Here is a 15,785-nt window from a genome sequence, read left to right on the forward strand (position 1 = left end):
GGTGGCTTCTGACGTCAGATGGTCAGGGTGCAAGTCCTGTCTCTGCCACTTATAAAGTAAGTGTCCTTCGGCGGGATAGTTCACCTTGGTGTGCCTCACTCTTCCCATCTCTGAAATGAGGATGGTATCGGTCCTGACATCTATCCAAAGGCTGTGAGGATCACAGGAGATGATTCAGGCAGAGCATACTGTCAAACGCTAAAAACGTGAGCTATTACTTGTGGGTTCTGGTACCCACAGACACTGGAATCCAGATGGAGAAGGACCAGCTGAGAGATATTGTGTTCTTTAGATTGGTTAAATATAAGAACTAAATATGTTGTTTTCATATGAGAATAGTCAACCACCTCATAAAGATTTCAAAATTATATCGCTGTGAAGATTGTTTTTACCTATTGCATATTGTAAAGATGCACCACAATGTACTTACCACCTCCAGTAGCACTTTAATTTTTTTCCAATCTATCATGAATAATCATGAAGTGAACATCCACATCCATACGATTAAGGGACACATTCAAGAATACCCGTGAAATAAATGCTTAAGAAGTGGAATTACTTGAAAGACAGGTATTTGCATTTACATTTTAACAGACATGGTCAAATCCACCTTCAAAGAGAAATTCACTCACTCATTCTTAATTCATTCAAGTAGTCATTTTTTTAATCAAATATTTACTGAGCCAATACGTGCCAGGCACTCCTCCAGCCGAATGATATTTGTTAGTGAGCAAAACAAAGATCCCTGCTCGCCTGGAACATGTGTGTTAGCAGATGGTAGGTACACATGAGTAATTCAGTGTGGTTTTAATTTTTATTCCCCCCACAACTAATAAAGTGGAGGACTCTTTCTCATGTTTACTGACCACATAAAACCTCTCTTCTGTGAAATGACTCTTCAAACATGTTGCCCATTCAAAAAATACTTGGCTGTCTTTGTGTTGTGTTTAGTTCTTTACGAAACCTGGATATAAGTCCTTTTGTGGATATATTCATTGGAAATATTTCTCCCAGTCTGTACCTTGCCTTTTGAGTATCTTAAATGGTGTCTTTTGATGAATAGATAGGAGTTTAAATACTAATTTAAATAAAGACCTATTTATCGATCTCATATAATTAGTACTTTTTGTGGCCCATTTTTGAAAAATTTTAGCAGAGTTCAAGGTCTAAAGACTTTCTCTTATGTCTCACAGTAGAGGCTTTATAGTTTTATTTCTTTTGTTAATCCTCATCTGAGGATATTTCTCCATTGATTTTAGGGAGAGTGGAAGAGAGAGGGAAAGACAAAGAGAAACATTGACGTGAGAGAAACATGCCAATTGGTTGCCTTCTGCACAAGCCCTGGCCAGGGCCCGGGCCAGGGTTCAGCCTGCAACCAAGGTTCGTGCCCTTGACTGGAATCAAACCTAGGACCCTTTGGTCCGAATGCTCTATCCACTGACTCAAACCAGTTAGGGCTATCGTTTTATTTTGTAAAGGATGGGGAAATTAGAAGAGACAGAGCTCAGGAACGTCATTCCTCCTGTTATAACGGCTAATGCAACACACAGAGCGTCTGGCTCCTTCAGATGAGGTGAGAGTCTTGTTCTGCAACCTGCCCCTTCCTCAGACGGGAACGAAACAAAGCTCATAGGAGGGTGGTACCGAGCCGAACCCACTGACAAGTGGGCTGGTGTCAATGTCCTTCGGATCAACCAGAGGTTTCAAGGTGAAATGCTGCAAAATGTGGGTCAGTAGTAAAAACAACTCCATGCGGGCCAGGCCTTCTCCAACACAAACTCTCTTTCCTAAAAACGACACATAAATTAAACATGCATTTCATCCTATGTCTGAGTTAGTACACAAAGAGGCTTAAAAAAGATGGGACGAATACGTAAATAAATATATTAATAAAAGCCGAATTAACCCATGGCTTCTCCTACCTACATCGAAACCTGGTTTTCTTCATTTCCTCAGCACATGTTTTGTGTGCATGCTATATGAAAAGATCTTTTCTGGGCACCCATGTTGGATTGGCTTTGCTGAGACCTGTCAATGACATCTTTCTACACACACACACACACACACACACACACACACACACACTCACCTTGACATAAGACACACTCTGTACTTTTCCATCTGCCTCCAACCCAACACAACAATAGGTTTGTGTCTCCTCATTGGATTCTCAAAGATAATCTTAACCTTGTCATGTCCCTGCTTTACAAAATTTCAAGAGCTTACCATTGCCAAGTATAAAAAGAAACATCCCAACTAGCCACAAGCACTACCGTTCCTTAATTCCCAAACTGACAGGCAACCTCAGGTGTTCTCTCAGATTCCAGTCATTCCCCCAAACGGAACAGCCTTCCCCTCTGCCCTGTCGGCTGATGTTCTCCATGTCTTTCTGGACCCAGCTCAGAGGTCATTTATCCTATGCAAACTTCTGTGACATGCTCAGGGTATGTAATTCACCCCCTCATCCGTTTTCCTCAACCCTCACTAATGCTTCCAATACAGCACTCTTCACACGAAATTCTAATTCTATTCACCTGTCTCACAGACTGGAACATACGCTCTTAAGGTAAGGCCTTAGATCTCGCAATGGTACCCACTGTGTCAAAAGCAAGCCTGCAAGCCCTGTGATGTGAATAGAAATCTCCAGCAGGCACGTTATACAGGAAGAAAGATGAGGAGGAGAGTGGTGTCTTGCTTTGGAATGATCTTGGGAATTGCACGTAATTTGCTGCCATGAGACCAAGTGATTTTCTTAGATATTTAATCAAGAGCCAATCTCCAATTTTTGTCTCTGTTTCAGTGACTTCTATAGGAAAGGCCCTTCGCTCTGCTCTTTCCGCTGTGTCTCCAGTGGAGCGTGCTGGATATTCTGTTTCCCCTGCCTCTCGGTCCGTTCTGGGTGCGTTTGTCTTCTATGCTTGCTCTGTGTTGAGGAAGGTGGTTTTATGGACTGCATACACCCTGAAGTGAGTTCCTTCTGGATTCCGAATAAACTCAGAGGACTTGGTATTGCAACAGCCAGATTATTCATTTCCTCAGTCCCACCCTGCCAGGCCACAGGTTAGCCCACGGCTGTTCTCCCCCTATAGATGCATCTCCAGTTGAGGCATCCTGTCTCTGCTAAAGATCTAGCCCTAGCTGGTTTTGCTCAGTGGATAGAGCGTCAGCCTGCGGACTGAAGGGTCCTGGGTTCGATCAAGGACTTGTACCTGGATTGCAGACTCAATCCCTGGCCCTGATCACATGTGGGAGGCAACCAACCAATGTGTCTCTCACATCAATGTTTCTGTCTCACTCCATCTCTTCCACTCTCTCTAAAAAAATCAATGGAAAAATATCCTCAGGTGAGAATTAACAAAAAACAAAAAACAAAAACAAAAACAAAAAAAAAATCTATTTGGGTTCCTTCCCTCCTTCCTTCCATCCCCAGATGGGAATGTCTTTCTGCTGGTACTCGCCCCTCAGAAACTCCACATACCTTGTCCCTTCCCTCATCCCTCCCTCACCTCTGAAACAGTCTTTTCATTCTACTTTCTTTAGTTGATCTTTTGAGTATGCCACCTATTTTTTCCCCAGGGCCCTGACAAATTAAAGAAAGATACTCAAATGCTTTCTGCAAGAAACCTTCCCTTACCCCCCAACTTCTCTGCCCCTGGGCTCTCACAGCAGCCCCTCAAAGACCATTCCTCTCTGGGGTCTCACTGCCTATTCATTTGGCTTCCTCTTTCGTAGAGAGAGTGCCTGCTTCTTACCCACATTTAATCCTTGCATCTGACATGAGTCTTCTCCATATAGGAACCTAGTAAAATGTATTGAATGAACTGGCTTCTCAGCGAAGGGGAGGAAAGTCTTAGTGGCATTGAACTTCTAGGAGGAGCTCTTAGGCATCTCAGTGGTGGGTGATGGGACAGAACTCAGTGAGGAGCCTCCAATCCAAAGAGAAATAACCTGGACTTTGGCGGTGGTGCCTCTGGCCTCACGCAAATGACAGTTTGTCCAGCCCAGCGTAGTCCCCACGCAAAGCCCTTCCTCGTCTCATCTGACCCCTGGATATAATAGAGAGAGAAAAAAACGACGCTTGCTTGCCTGCTGAAAAGGGCATGAAGTAGTCGCTCTTCTTAAAGTTGCCACTTTCATCGAGGAAGTGGCCGGGATCAAACTGGCCCGGGTTGGGGAACTCTTTGTCATCGTGTAGGACAGAAGTCAGGCATGTGAAAATGGCTGTGCCCTGGTGAGAAAAGAAACAGATACACTGGATTATCAAGGAGGTTACGGAGCTTGGGGAAAAGTCCCTTGTCTACTCCGTTTGATTCATAGATGAGGAGACGGAGGCATAAAAGGAGGAGTTATTTACTTCATGTCACAGAACAAATAAAAGACCGAGGCTAGCAGGTCTGCAGTCATATGGTGCCAGTTCATGGACCCCAAGGCCGTCCTCTTCCGTCTGTAGCCTGACACCAGCCCTTGCTTTTCAGGACTCGAAGGCCGTGCCCTGGAGAGCACTGTTCCCCAGAAACTGCACATCGTCTGGACGCGCTGGTGTCACTGGAAACAGCCCATTCTCTTTGAAACCAAGTATGAGGCCTTCCTCAAAACTCCACCCGCCTGGCCATATTCTTTTTTCTTAATTAATTTTTTTATTCAATTATTATGTTTACATATTTTACCATTGCCCCCCCCCCATCCAGACCCCACCTCCCCAGAGTTTTGTGTCCATTGGTTGTACTTATATGCATATATACAAGTCCTTCGGTTGATCTCTTATCTCCCCCAGATCTCCCTCCCCTCCCCTTAGTAATTTGACAGTCTGCTTGTTGCTTTATGCCTGGCCATATTCTTGAAATCCCTTTATTTCCCAAACAGAATGAAATGCTGGTATGAATCCCCTCCTACCACTTTCAATTGAATTGTTGCTTTTTTTTTTTTTCATGAAAATTTTGACCACTAAGTGAAACAGATAGCTGATGAGGCAGGGGGAAGTGTAGGATACTGGCTCAGTGATCAGAGTAATCAAACATACACCGGGGCCAAAACCGGTGTGGCTCAGTGGACAGAGCGTCGGCCTGCCCACTGAAAGGTCCCGGGTTCGATTCCGGTCAAGGCCATGTACCCTAGTTGCGGCCACATCCCCAGTAGGGGGTGTGCAAGAGGCAGCTGATCGATGTTTCTCTCTCATCGATGTTTCTCACTCTCTATCCCCCTCTCTTCCTCTCTTTAAAAAAATCAATAAAACATATTTTAAAAAACAAAACAAAAACAAAAAATAAAAATAAAACATACACCGGGAAGCAGTAAGTGGACAGCAGCCGGGGCTAAGGAACAGGCAGAGTGTCCTGAAAGTCTGTGGGAACGTAAGCAGACTTGTATACAGTCGTGTCAACCATCTGGAAGGAAGGGAGCGAGTCATCGGAGGGTGAGGAGGCGGAGCCAGGAATGAGTCATGCCTGTAGGAAGTCAGGCAGCCTGTGACTCTAACCACCGTGAGTGTGGAAACCTGAGGTCCCTTCCTATGGAGGGGTGGAGAGGAAACATCTCTCACCTTCGGAATGAAGTATTCTCTGAACTTGATGTCCTGGTTCACCACGTGGGGCAGGTTGTTGGGGACGAGGTCGATGTATCTCTGGATCTCGTGGATCACGGCATCTGTGTAGGGCATGCGGCCTCGGTCCTGCATGCACGGGCTCCGCTCTCGGCCCACCACACGGTCAATCTCTTCCTGGACTTTGGCTGGAAGAGGAAGGAATCAGAATCTGAGCCAAACTGGTTAGGGCTCCGCCTGGAATTCTTATCCTGCCCCACATCTGAGAGCGTACCTGTGACCTCGGGGTGCTTGAGCAGGAGCAGGAGGCCGTATTTCAGGGTGGAGGTCGTAGTTTCCGTCCCCGCACTGAACATATCCCATATCGTCGTGATCAGGTTGTCCATGGTAAACACAGTCTGTTCACTGTGCTTTTCCTAGGAACGATGCGTTAGAATGACTTGATAAATTGAAGAGCCTTTGAGATACCATCCATAACGCCATATAACATCATCATTTGCTTAATTGACCAATGAAGCCAGACATTAGAGAGTATAATAGCTAAAGGTAAAGGTCAGATACGTTGTTAGGATTCCTTCAGTTTAAATAAAACCAGAGCTGTGAACTTTCAATAAGTCCTTCCTGATTCTTCACCTTCTCACCCACGAGAGCCATTCAGTTCCTTCAAACATAATTTTTTTTTAATCAAGTCATTATGGCTCCTCCGTCAGGTCTAGCATTTATTGTCTATTTCATCGTCTAAATTTCGCATTCAAGCTCCAGAACCATCAGCCCCCCCACAGCATCACTGTCCCCAATGTCGCCAGTCATTACACAGTGACAGCTCCTCAGTAACCTCTTTGGGGACTCCTCACATTTCACCATTTGGACCTATTTTGTCATCTCTGATCATCGAAGCCAGAGTTTCCTCTAAAACTAATCTGGGAAGATTTCCTAGTTTCTTTCCCAAGGTAAGCCTTTCGAGATGCCTAGCCATCCCTGTGTTTCCTCACATGTTACATCTTGCATTCATAGAACTTATTTATGAAAGATATATGTTTGCTTATCATTATTCTTGAATGTGTGTGCTTCTTTGCATGTGCGTGTGTGTGAACGCGTGTATGTGTGCATGTATTTCAACCTGTTCCAAATAGAGATGCAGCTTTAATCATGTAAGTCATTTTTAGGGAGAATTTGGGACTCTCTCAAGACACCCAATATGATTTGCACAAGTAAGAGGTTGCACAAGCAATGAATACATCCTTGGGAAGAAGCTTCTGATTGAATATCCCAATTTCACTGAGAAGATCAGAACTAATCCGAGCCACATCACCACCCACAGAAGATGAAGTTGCAAAATCAGGGTCACTGATACCTTTTCCATTTTAATCATGAAGTAGTCAATAAAGTCTCGAGGGTTATTGGGGTCCAGGGTCTCCTGATGTTCTTTTACTTGCTCCAAAATAAATTTTTTCTGTTCGGTAAAGTTTTTAAAGAATTCTTTATGATTTCCTGGGAGATGATGCAGTAAGTAGGGGAAAGCATTGTAGAGCTGAAAGAGTAAAGAATAACTCATTAATTTACTTACCAAACTTTTACCGGCCTCTATTGTGTACCAGACACTTTGCTATCTGCTGAGTAGGTGAAGGTGAATGAGGCGTGTGCATCCTGAACTAGAACATACTTGGTATTTGAAAGAGAGGGAGCTGATAAAAATGGCTGGAGTTACAGTACACACAAGTTACAAAGCAATTCCAAAACCACTCACGTTCATTTTAGAGTCATCGCTCTCTGAAAAGAATTCAGGAGCATGCCACCGCTTTCCAAAGGAGGATGCTGAGGTTCGGAAAGGTGAGTCCACCGGTCCAAGACACCAAATGAGCGACAGCTCGAACCCAGAGTTCCGCCCGGTCTACCCGCCACGTATTTCTACAGTCACGGGAAACGGTAGTGCTCATACCCACGTTTGGTATGAAGAAACAGCGCATCCGGAAGACTAAGGGAATGCCCAAATCACTCAGCTGGTTTTTCTCAGGCCCTTATCCCCTCGGGAGAGTGCATGCTGCCCTTTCGTTGGACCATTCCCAATCCTGGAGCTTACAGACTCTGCTCTAACGGGCACCTTCATGGCCTAACACCGCGGCTGGGCACCGGAGCAATTTATTCGGGCTGGTAGCACGTATCAAACTCGATAGAGCATCAAGAAGTCTGGATTCTAGGTCTGGCTCATTCTTTGTCCTGGTTAGCATACTTTGAGACTAGGTTCCTATCTGTGGGTGACAGTTTCCTGTTCCAAAAAAATGAGGACTTGACTCTTTGGTCTCCTTCCCAGGTGAAACGCTGAAAAACCTTAGGAGCCACAGAAAAGTTTAGCTGTTAATGATTACATATCAGAGGTTACTGATATTTTCTGACAGTGTCCTATAGCAAGAAATGCATGCATTTTACACCATTACCCTCTTCATCTATAGAAAAAATACCTCATCCTTTGATGCAGTTTAATGTTTTTATTTCTATTGCTATGTTTCATGTTTTAAATTTAATTTTAACACACTGAGCTGATTTGATAACTCACCAATCACTTACAAGTGATAGCTTGATGAACATCACTTCAGCCATTTTGAAATAGGGCCAAGGGACGGGGTAGGCATAAGCAGCAGATTAGTCAGAAAATGATTCCTCACTTAAAGAGAAATCTTGAGTTTACCTGAATCCAGGAGGTGCTTATAATCCTGAAGTTCTCATGAAAATAGTTTAGCAAGGTCAGCAACTTCTCATCGCTGTACTCGAAGCGGCTCTGGAAGATGACGGAGCAGATCACGTTGCAGGGAGCACAGCCCAGGAGCAGCGAGGGGTCACAGGGAGACGCTGAACACAAGAGGAGCTCATTGTTAGAGCAGAACGTCCATCGGCATCTTAAACTAACCATGTGAAATAACCGAGAAAGGGGGACTCAATATGGGATCTAGACCTGCCGCCACCATAAACGCGGCACGCCTACAATAAAGTGTATTGTGTTTCCCCACACATAACTGTCTAACCCAACCCAGTTTATTAATTTCCCTCAAGTAGGCTTCTATGTACAGTATTTGCCAAATAAGAGTCACAAGGTAATTCACAAGATCTTTTTAAAATATCTTTTAAATTTTATTTATTTTTTACAGTATTATTGACTACATTCCCTATGCTGTCCTGTACATCCTCATGACTATTTTGTAACTTCTGCTCTGTACTTCTCCAGTCCTGGGTGACACTGGAAGCCACACGGGGAAGCTATCTAAGCCCCTGTTGACCTGGGACCCAAAGAGCCTGGAAAAGCCAACCTGTTCCCTCTTCCTACTGGTCCGGGAGCAAAACGTGAGCTTCTGTCGTACTTGAGCCACCCATCTCTGCCGTCTACCTGTAACAGCATCACCCAAACCACTCCTGTCCATTTCACAAATGCACACCGTTGGTTTTCCGTAAAGCTTCCACCAGACACAAGGCTTCCTCTCGAATTCTGTCTTCAATGGTCTTCTTGCCCATCCCCATGTTCCGCAAAACCATGAGGGAGAAACGCCGAGTGTGCTTCCACCTCTCTCCATTGCTGAAAACAATTCCTATCGGGACAAACAGTAAATAAGAAAGGATAGCTTCCAGTCAGATAGAATCCTAGCTGACTGTCTTTATCTCAGAAAATGATAATGTCACTGCGCCCTGCTCGCCTGCCTTCTCTCTTACCACAGCCTAGATGCTCGCTACCACGACTCTTGGCTTGACATCTTTCTAAGAACTTACCCTTCTTCACCCATGAACTCATCTAAACTTCGCAGTCACTCTGTGAACCAGTTTTGTCCCCATTTAACTGATAAGAAGGCTGAAGATCATGGAGGCAAAATGCTTACGCCTTAGTCACACAGCTAATAAATCATGGTGAGCCCAAGTAATCGATGAAATGTTCAGGGCCAACTTCTGTGCATGGTGAGTGAAAATGGAGCCAGTTCCTAGAAGGAGAGACAACTCTGATGCAATGGGAGGAAGCTCATGAAAATCTATTCCTCAGCCCTAACCGGTTTGGCTCAGTGGAGAGAGCCTCTGCCTGCAGACTGAAGGGTCCCAGGTTCGATTCTCATCAGGGGCATGTACCTTGGTTGTGGGCACATCCCTGGTGGAGGGTGTGTAAGAGGCAGTTGATTGATGTTTCTCTCTCATTGATGTTTCTAACTGTCTATCCCTCTCCCTTCCTCTCTGTAAAAAAATCAATAAAATATATATTTTTTTTAAAAAAGAAAGAAAATCTACTCCTCAGATAAGGGATATAGCCATAGGCCTTCGAATTTTAACATGGAGTTCCCTCTCTTTTGAAATACCTTCCGTGAAATGTGCCTTAACACCAAGGAACTTTGACATTAGACTTCCAGAGTCAAGACAGGATCAGGGAGGAAAAATAATGCTCGTAGGAAACTTGTCCAAAAAAATCTTCGAGAACAATTTGGAGGAGGGAAGAACCCCATTCAGGCCTTATCTCTGTCGGAACCCAGTGGCTCTCCTGGGGAATGGGCAGTTCTAAGTCCAGATCCAAAAACAAATGGAAGATAGTTCAAGTCCTTAAATTGGAAAGCTTTTTCTAATATCAATTCCAACCCTTTCTATGTGTTTCTCCATAATCTTTTCAGAGCATGTTAATGCTTTATGCTTTGTATTCTATTGAATTCAAATATCTCTTATCCTTTTTAGATGAGAAGACTAAAGGTAAGGTTGAAAGTATTCCAAATTTATGTTGGTTCCATGCATACTATATTTTTCTAAAATAATTTCTTGGCACCATGACCCAGGAAGAGAGCAAAATATTTGGTGAATAAAATAATTTAATCAATCTCTTCCCTCTCTTTCTCATTCTTAGCAGGCCATAATTTAAACCGAACATGGCTTAGTCACAAATAGAACATTGTGGTGAGTTGTTTTATGGAGACATTGTGTCGCCTTCATCATTTTAAATATGGATTAATTGTCCTTTACAGAAAATGTTGGAATAATAATATTTCCATAAATTTCTATTCATGCTTAACATTTCTCAGTTCCTTCGCCTATTTAGAATCTTGGCAACTTGCAAATCTGCAAACATTCCCCACCCGGAAGCACACCCAATCCTCACCCGGAAGCATACCTAACCCCCACCCGGAAGCATACCTAATCCCCGGGAGAGGTAGTCTATCACTGGGAAGCTGCCTCTGCCAGCAAACTCCTCGCCCCGGTCGATCAAGGCTTCCTTCACGGCCTCGTACCCGTGCAGCACCACCGTGGGCTGCATGCCCAGGTACACAGTGAACACCGGGCCGTACACCTCCGCCAGCTGGGAAACAAAGAGGAGACACGAGAAGAGTGAGGTCTCAAACGTGGCCCTAGCCTGTTTTACTCAGTGGCTAGAGTGTCAGTCCTCAGACTGAAGGGTCCCAGGTTTGACTCTGATCAAGGGAACGTACCTTGACTGCATATTCATCCATGCATGCAGAGGCAACCAATTAGACACATTGATGTTTCACTCTCTCTCCTGCTCCCTTTACTCTCTCTAAAAAGCAAAAAAAAATACCTTCAGGTGAGGATTAACAAAAAACTAAAAAAGTAGATAAATGAGAGAAATATTCTTAATCTTACCAAAGATATTTCAATATTCATTCACTCATTATAAATATTTCAACTTCTAGATCCAATAACTTAATAAGAATTCACATTGCTTAAATGGGAATTGTCATCATATTATTAATAATATTGCTGATATTATCACCACCAATAGTCATCCTTTATTCAGTTTCCTCTATGTGACTCTGCTCTGTCATAAATTTTATTCATATTATTTTATTACTTTTTTTCTGCCAAACCTCTAATTGCTCCACATTTCTGCTTCCTTCCTATAGTTATAACTGATATGTGTCTCCTGTTTAAGGGAAGCTTCTTCATGTTGCCCCAGGAGTAGACAAATAATCGTCACCCCTTATCCGTTTTCTGTATCTTCTCTTTAGCACCAGAGACCTCTATGTTTCATTACTACATCCGGACAAGGCAGCCTCCTTACAGACCTCTCCCAGCTCCTCTGTGTGGCCGTGTGACTAGGCTGCTGTGAACTGATGTTAGCAGGAGTGGTGTGTGTCAGTCCATAAATGGTTACACATGCTCTCTGCTTCTCGCCCTAGTCATGGGTTGACTCCACTGTGACCCTGGAGATGGTCCCACTGTGACCCCCAAAATGCAAACAATAGCTTCGGGTCCCAGGATGGTCAACAAGATTGAGAAAAACTGGTTCTCTGAAGACCTCACAGAAGGTCTTTCATTCCGACATCATAGACAAAAATAAACTCTTGTCTTAAGTCATTGCATTATTGGGGTCTTTCTCTTAACGGCAGCTTATTCAGTATATTAAATGTATAGGACCTTCCAATAGTCCAGTATTTAAGTCCTACTACCTTATAATTCATTCTCCATATACAACTCATTCTCCAATTCCTTCTCCAGAGTGATGTTTTCACATGGCAAATGTTGACATGACAGTCCTGTGAGCACATTCATGGTATCACATTGTTCTTGTGCTAAAGACCAACATTCCTTTTTAAATTATTTAAAAAATATTTTTATTGATTTCAGAGAAGAAGGGAGAGGGAGAGAGAGATAGAAACATCAATGATGAGAGAGAATCACTGATAGGCTGCCTCCTGCATGTTTCCCACTTGGGATCAAGCCTGAAACCAGGGCATATGCCTTGACCAGGAATCAAACCGTGACCTCCTGGTTCATAGGTTGATGCTCAACCCCTGAGCCATGCCAGTCGGGCTAAAAACCAATATTCTTAAAATCCTTGTGTGTGAGACCTGCAGGCTTTGGCCCCTGTGGATCTCTCCAATCTCACCTCACGCCATGTTTTTACTTACTCTCTGGACTACAACTAACCTGGTCCTTTTTCAGACTCTATCAAGACGTCTTCTCCAGATCGAAAAAGCCTGGGACAAACTTTTATCTGGTTAATGCCTAATCTTCCTTTAGAGCTCAGCTCCAAATTCAGTTCCTCAGAGACCTTTGCTGACTGCTCCTCCCTCCCTCAGTCCTCCAAGCTATCGATACATGGCCTCTTTCCACCGGGTCCATGCTACATGGTTTATAATCACACACTTATTTGCATTATTATATCATAAATACATGCCTACCCTCTGGCTTGTAAATTGCATAATGCTAGGATCTTTTTTTTTTTCCTCACTCACCACTGAAAATCCCCAGCTCACATAAAAAAAAGACTACAAGTTTACTGTTTGCGACAGCATGGATGGACCTAGAGGGTGTTATAGCAAGTGAACTGAGTCAGTCAGAGGACGATAAATGCCATATGAGTTCAATTATATGTGGAATCTAAAGAACAAAATAAACAAACAAAATTGAAACAGACTCATGGACACAGAGACCAGCTGGTGGTTGCTAGAAGAGGGAGGGGTTGGAAACTGGGTGAAAGAAGGGATAAAGAAGTACACATTGGTAGTTACAAAATTGTCATGGGGATGTAAAGTAGAGCATAGGCAATATAGTCAATAATATTACAATAACTATGTTTGGTGCCAGGAGGGTACTGGAAATATCAGGGGGAACACTGTTCAATGTATGACTATCAAGTCATTCTGCTGTACACCTGGAACTAATACAAAATAACACTGTGGGCAGGAGAGGGGAATCTCTAGTACCTATCATAGTGCCTCGTCAAAGCAGGCATTCCATAACTTGTTGGATACATGCTATACTAATAATTTGTGCAAAATAATGACTATTCACCTTTTAAAGAAATGAAAATCGAGGCTCAGAGAGATTTTTAAAACTTGCCTAAGGTTGTACGTCAATGAATGGATGAGCTGGGGTGCCGACACAAGGCCTTCGGATCCAGCCCAAAACACTGGAAGGAGCTGCCAGGGTGAGCCCTGGTAACCAGCTGCCTCCGGAGAGACCGATTTCAGACAATCCCTTCAAGGTTTAGTAGGGGTGTCGAACTCAATCAGAGAGGGGGCCAAAATCTAAAATCCAGCCTAAATCGCGGGCCGAATGGTTTACTGAACAGTCATAAACTGTCATTGTGATGGAAACGCAGCGGAGTGCAGTGATGACAGCGCGGTGCGGGCCACATTGCAAGGCCTGGCGGGACGGATTTGGCCTGCGGGCCTTGTGTTTGACACATGTGGTTTAGAGCAACAGCTATATCCATAGCTAAGAGTAGAGCAGTCATTCACTCATTCACCGAGCAAACGTAACAGAAACCGAGGAAGTTCCTGAACCTTTCATCCGCTCCTTAACTTCACCTCAGTGTGTGCTTTCAGACAAATGTTAGTGTGGGGACTCTGTACATCGGTGGATTTTTTAAAAATTGAAGGTAGTTTCATTACAAGTGGAAAAATTACTAGAAAGAGGACCTAGGTCATAATATGCTCAGGATATTCCTCCTTTTGGCAATTTCACCAATCACCTCATGGATCTCACTCCCTTCTGGCCACCGTCTAGCCATACCCCCACTTAGAATCATGTCTGGCAGAAAAGGACAAGGCCTGCACGATTTCACTTGTATGTGGAATATAAAGCAGAGGGCAACAAACAATAAACAAACAAGCTCATAGACACAAACAGCACGGTGGTTACCGAAAGAAAGGAGGGGAAAAAAAAAACAAGAAAAGAAAGGAGGGCTGAGGGGAGGAGGAAGAGGACAAAAGGGTGAACTACATAGTAAAGGAAGGACACTAGACGTGAGATGATGAGCACACGATGCAATATATAGGTGACAATACTACTATGTTTCCCCGAAAATAAGACATCCTCTGAAAATAAGACATCCCCGAAAATAAGACCTAGCTCATGGAAAGATAAGACATCCCCTGAAAATAAGACCTAGTGCAACTTTAAATTATAAAAAATTAATATAAGACACTGTCTTATTTTTGGGGAAACAGGGTAATAGATTTGAAAACCTGAAACCTGTAAAATGTTATTAATCAATGTCACCCCAGTAAATGTCATTAAATTTAAAAAATAAAATGATGTCTGGGTGTCCTAAGGACACTTCCCTTTACAACCACTTCTTTAACAGGGCGTCTGGGACCATATTTTACTTAGATCTAGGACTGCCTTATTTACTCACTTCCAACAACTGGAAGAAAATGAATCATACTTAACCTTTCTTAAGGACTCGTTGAAGTTTTTCATATCCAGCTGCAGCATATTTCCAACGACTGGGAGAGGCGTGGGGCCAGGCGGCAGCTTCTCTCGGGCATAGCTTCGGTTCCACAGAAAAAGGAGAATCAAACAAGAAAGACAAATCACCAGGACTGTGAAGAGATCCATGGTTGCGCTTCGCATAAACGCGACTGAATGCTTCTAACCCAAAGATCTCGCAAACGCTAAGTGCAAACTCATCTCCCAACATGCACTACGTCGCTGAACTTTTGGGTAAATATTGTTTTATCTTCAGTGCACTTTGGCCTGCTGGTGGCGAGGACACCAAAACAAGAAAACAAATGCACAGATACAGACAACAGAGTTGTGATTACCAGAAGGGTAAAGCAAGGACTAGGAAGGTGAAGGGGGCCACACATAGGGTGATGGAAGGAGACTAGCTTTTTGGTGGTGAACACACACTATACAGATGTTGTATTAAAGTTGTACACCTGAAATTTATAAGTTTATTAAGCAACTAGAGGCCCAGTGCACGATCCCTATTAGGGAATGTATCAAGAGGTAGCCAATCAATGATCCTTTCTCATCACTGATGTTTCTATCTCTCCCTTCCTCTCTGAAATCAGCAAAAATATATTTTTATATATATTTTGTTGATTTTTTACAGAGAAGAAGAGAGAGGGATAGAAAGTTAGAAATATCGATGAGAGAGAATCATCGATCGGCTGCCTCTTGCACACCCCCTACTGAGGATGTGCCCGCAACCAAGGTACATGCCTTTGACCGGAATCGAACCTGGGACCTTTCAGTCTGCAGACCGACGCTCGACCACTGAGCCAAACCAGTTTCGGCCAGCAAAAAAATTTAAAAAAAAAAAGAAAAAATGAGTACCAATACAACAGCAGCCTGTGGGTAGAGAATTCCCACCTCAGGAGCCATGGAGTGTGGACCCAACACAGGACTCCACTGTCGGAGTCTCCTGCACAGTGGAGATGAGTGCTCAGTCCTGCAGCGGAAAGGGTCAGTCTCAAGGGAGCCAGCAGGGAGGTCCTGAGAGAGAGAACATCCCTCCACAGCTTCTGTAGCCACAGAGGAG

General features: G+C 43.7%; 1 protein-coding gene across 1 annotated transcript; it reads right to left on the reverse strand.

The window, feature by feature from the left end:
* Positions 1-1,453: 1,453 nt before the first annotated feature.
* On the reverse strand, positions 1,454-14,890 carry LOC118719322 (cytochrome P450 2C21). Its single transcript, XM_036438612.2, has 9 exons — positions 14,690-14,890; positions 10,688-10,850; positions 8,968-9,117; positions 8,226-8,386; positions 6,894-7,070; positions 5,814-5,955; positions 5,540-5,727; positions 4,087-4,228; positions 1,454-1,787 (listed from the first exon to the last, which is right to left on the reverse strand). The coding sequence occupies exons 1-9, from the start codon at positions 14,870-14,872 to the stop codon at positions 1,606-1,608; spliced, it is 1,488 nt and encodes a 495-aa protein (XP_036294505.1). The 5' UTR covers positions 14,873-14,890; the 3' UTR covers positions 1,454-1,605.
* Between the last annotated feature and the right edge of the window lie 895 nt (positions 14,891-15,785).

The sequence above is a fragment of the Pipistrellus kuhlii genome, unplaced genomic scaffold (assembly GCF_014108245.1).
Source record: "Pipistrellus kuhlii isolate mPipKuh1 unplaced genomic scaffold, mPipKuh1.p scaffold_m20_p_15, whole genome shotgun sequence".
Classification (NCBI taxonomy): domain Eukaryota; kingdom Metazoa; phylum Chordata; class Mammalia; order Chiroptera; family Vespertilionidae; genus Pipistrellus; species Pipistrellus kuhlii.

What these genes read in the sequence shown, in the direction of transcription:
- LOC118719322 (XM_036438612.2), bottom strand. Translation starts at nt 14,872, where the DNA reads ATGCGAAGCGCAACCATGGATCTCTTCACAGTCCTGGTGATTTGTCTT. An exon ending in TCATGATTAAAATGGAAAAG is followed by an intron (nt 5,956 to 6,893) that starts GTATCAGTGACC and finishes CATCGTTCCTAG; the next exon opens with GAAAAGCACAGTGAACAGAC. An exon ending in CAAGCACCCCGAGGTCACAG is followed by an intron (nt 5,728 to 5,813) that starts GTACGCTCTCAG and finishes TTCCTCTTCCAG; the next exon opens with CCAAAGTCCAGGAAGAGATT.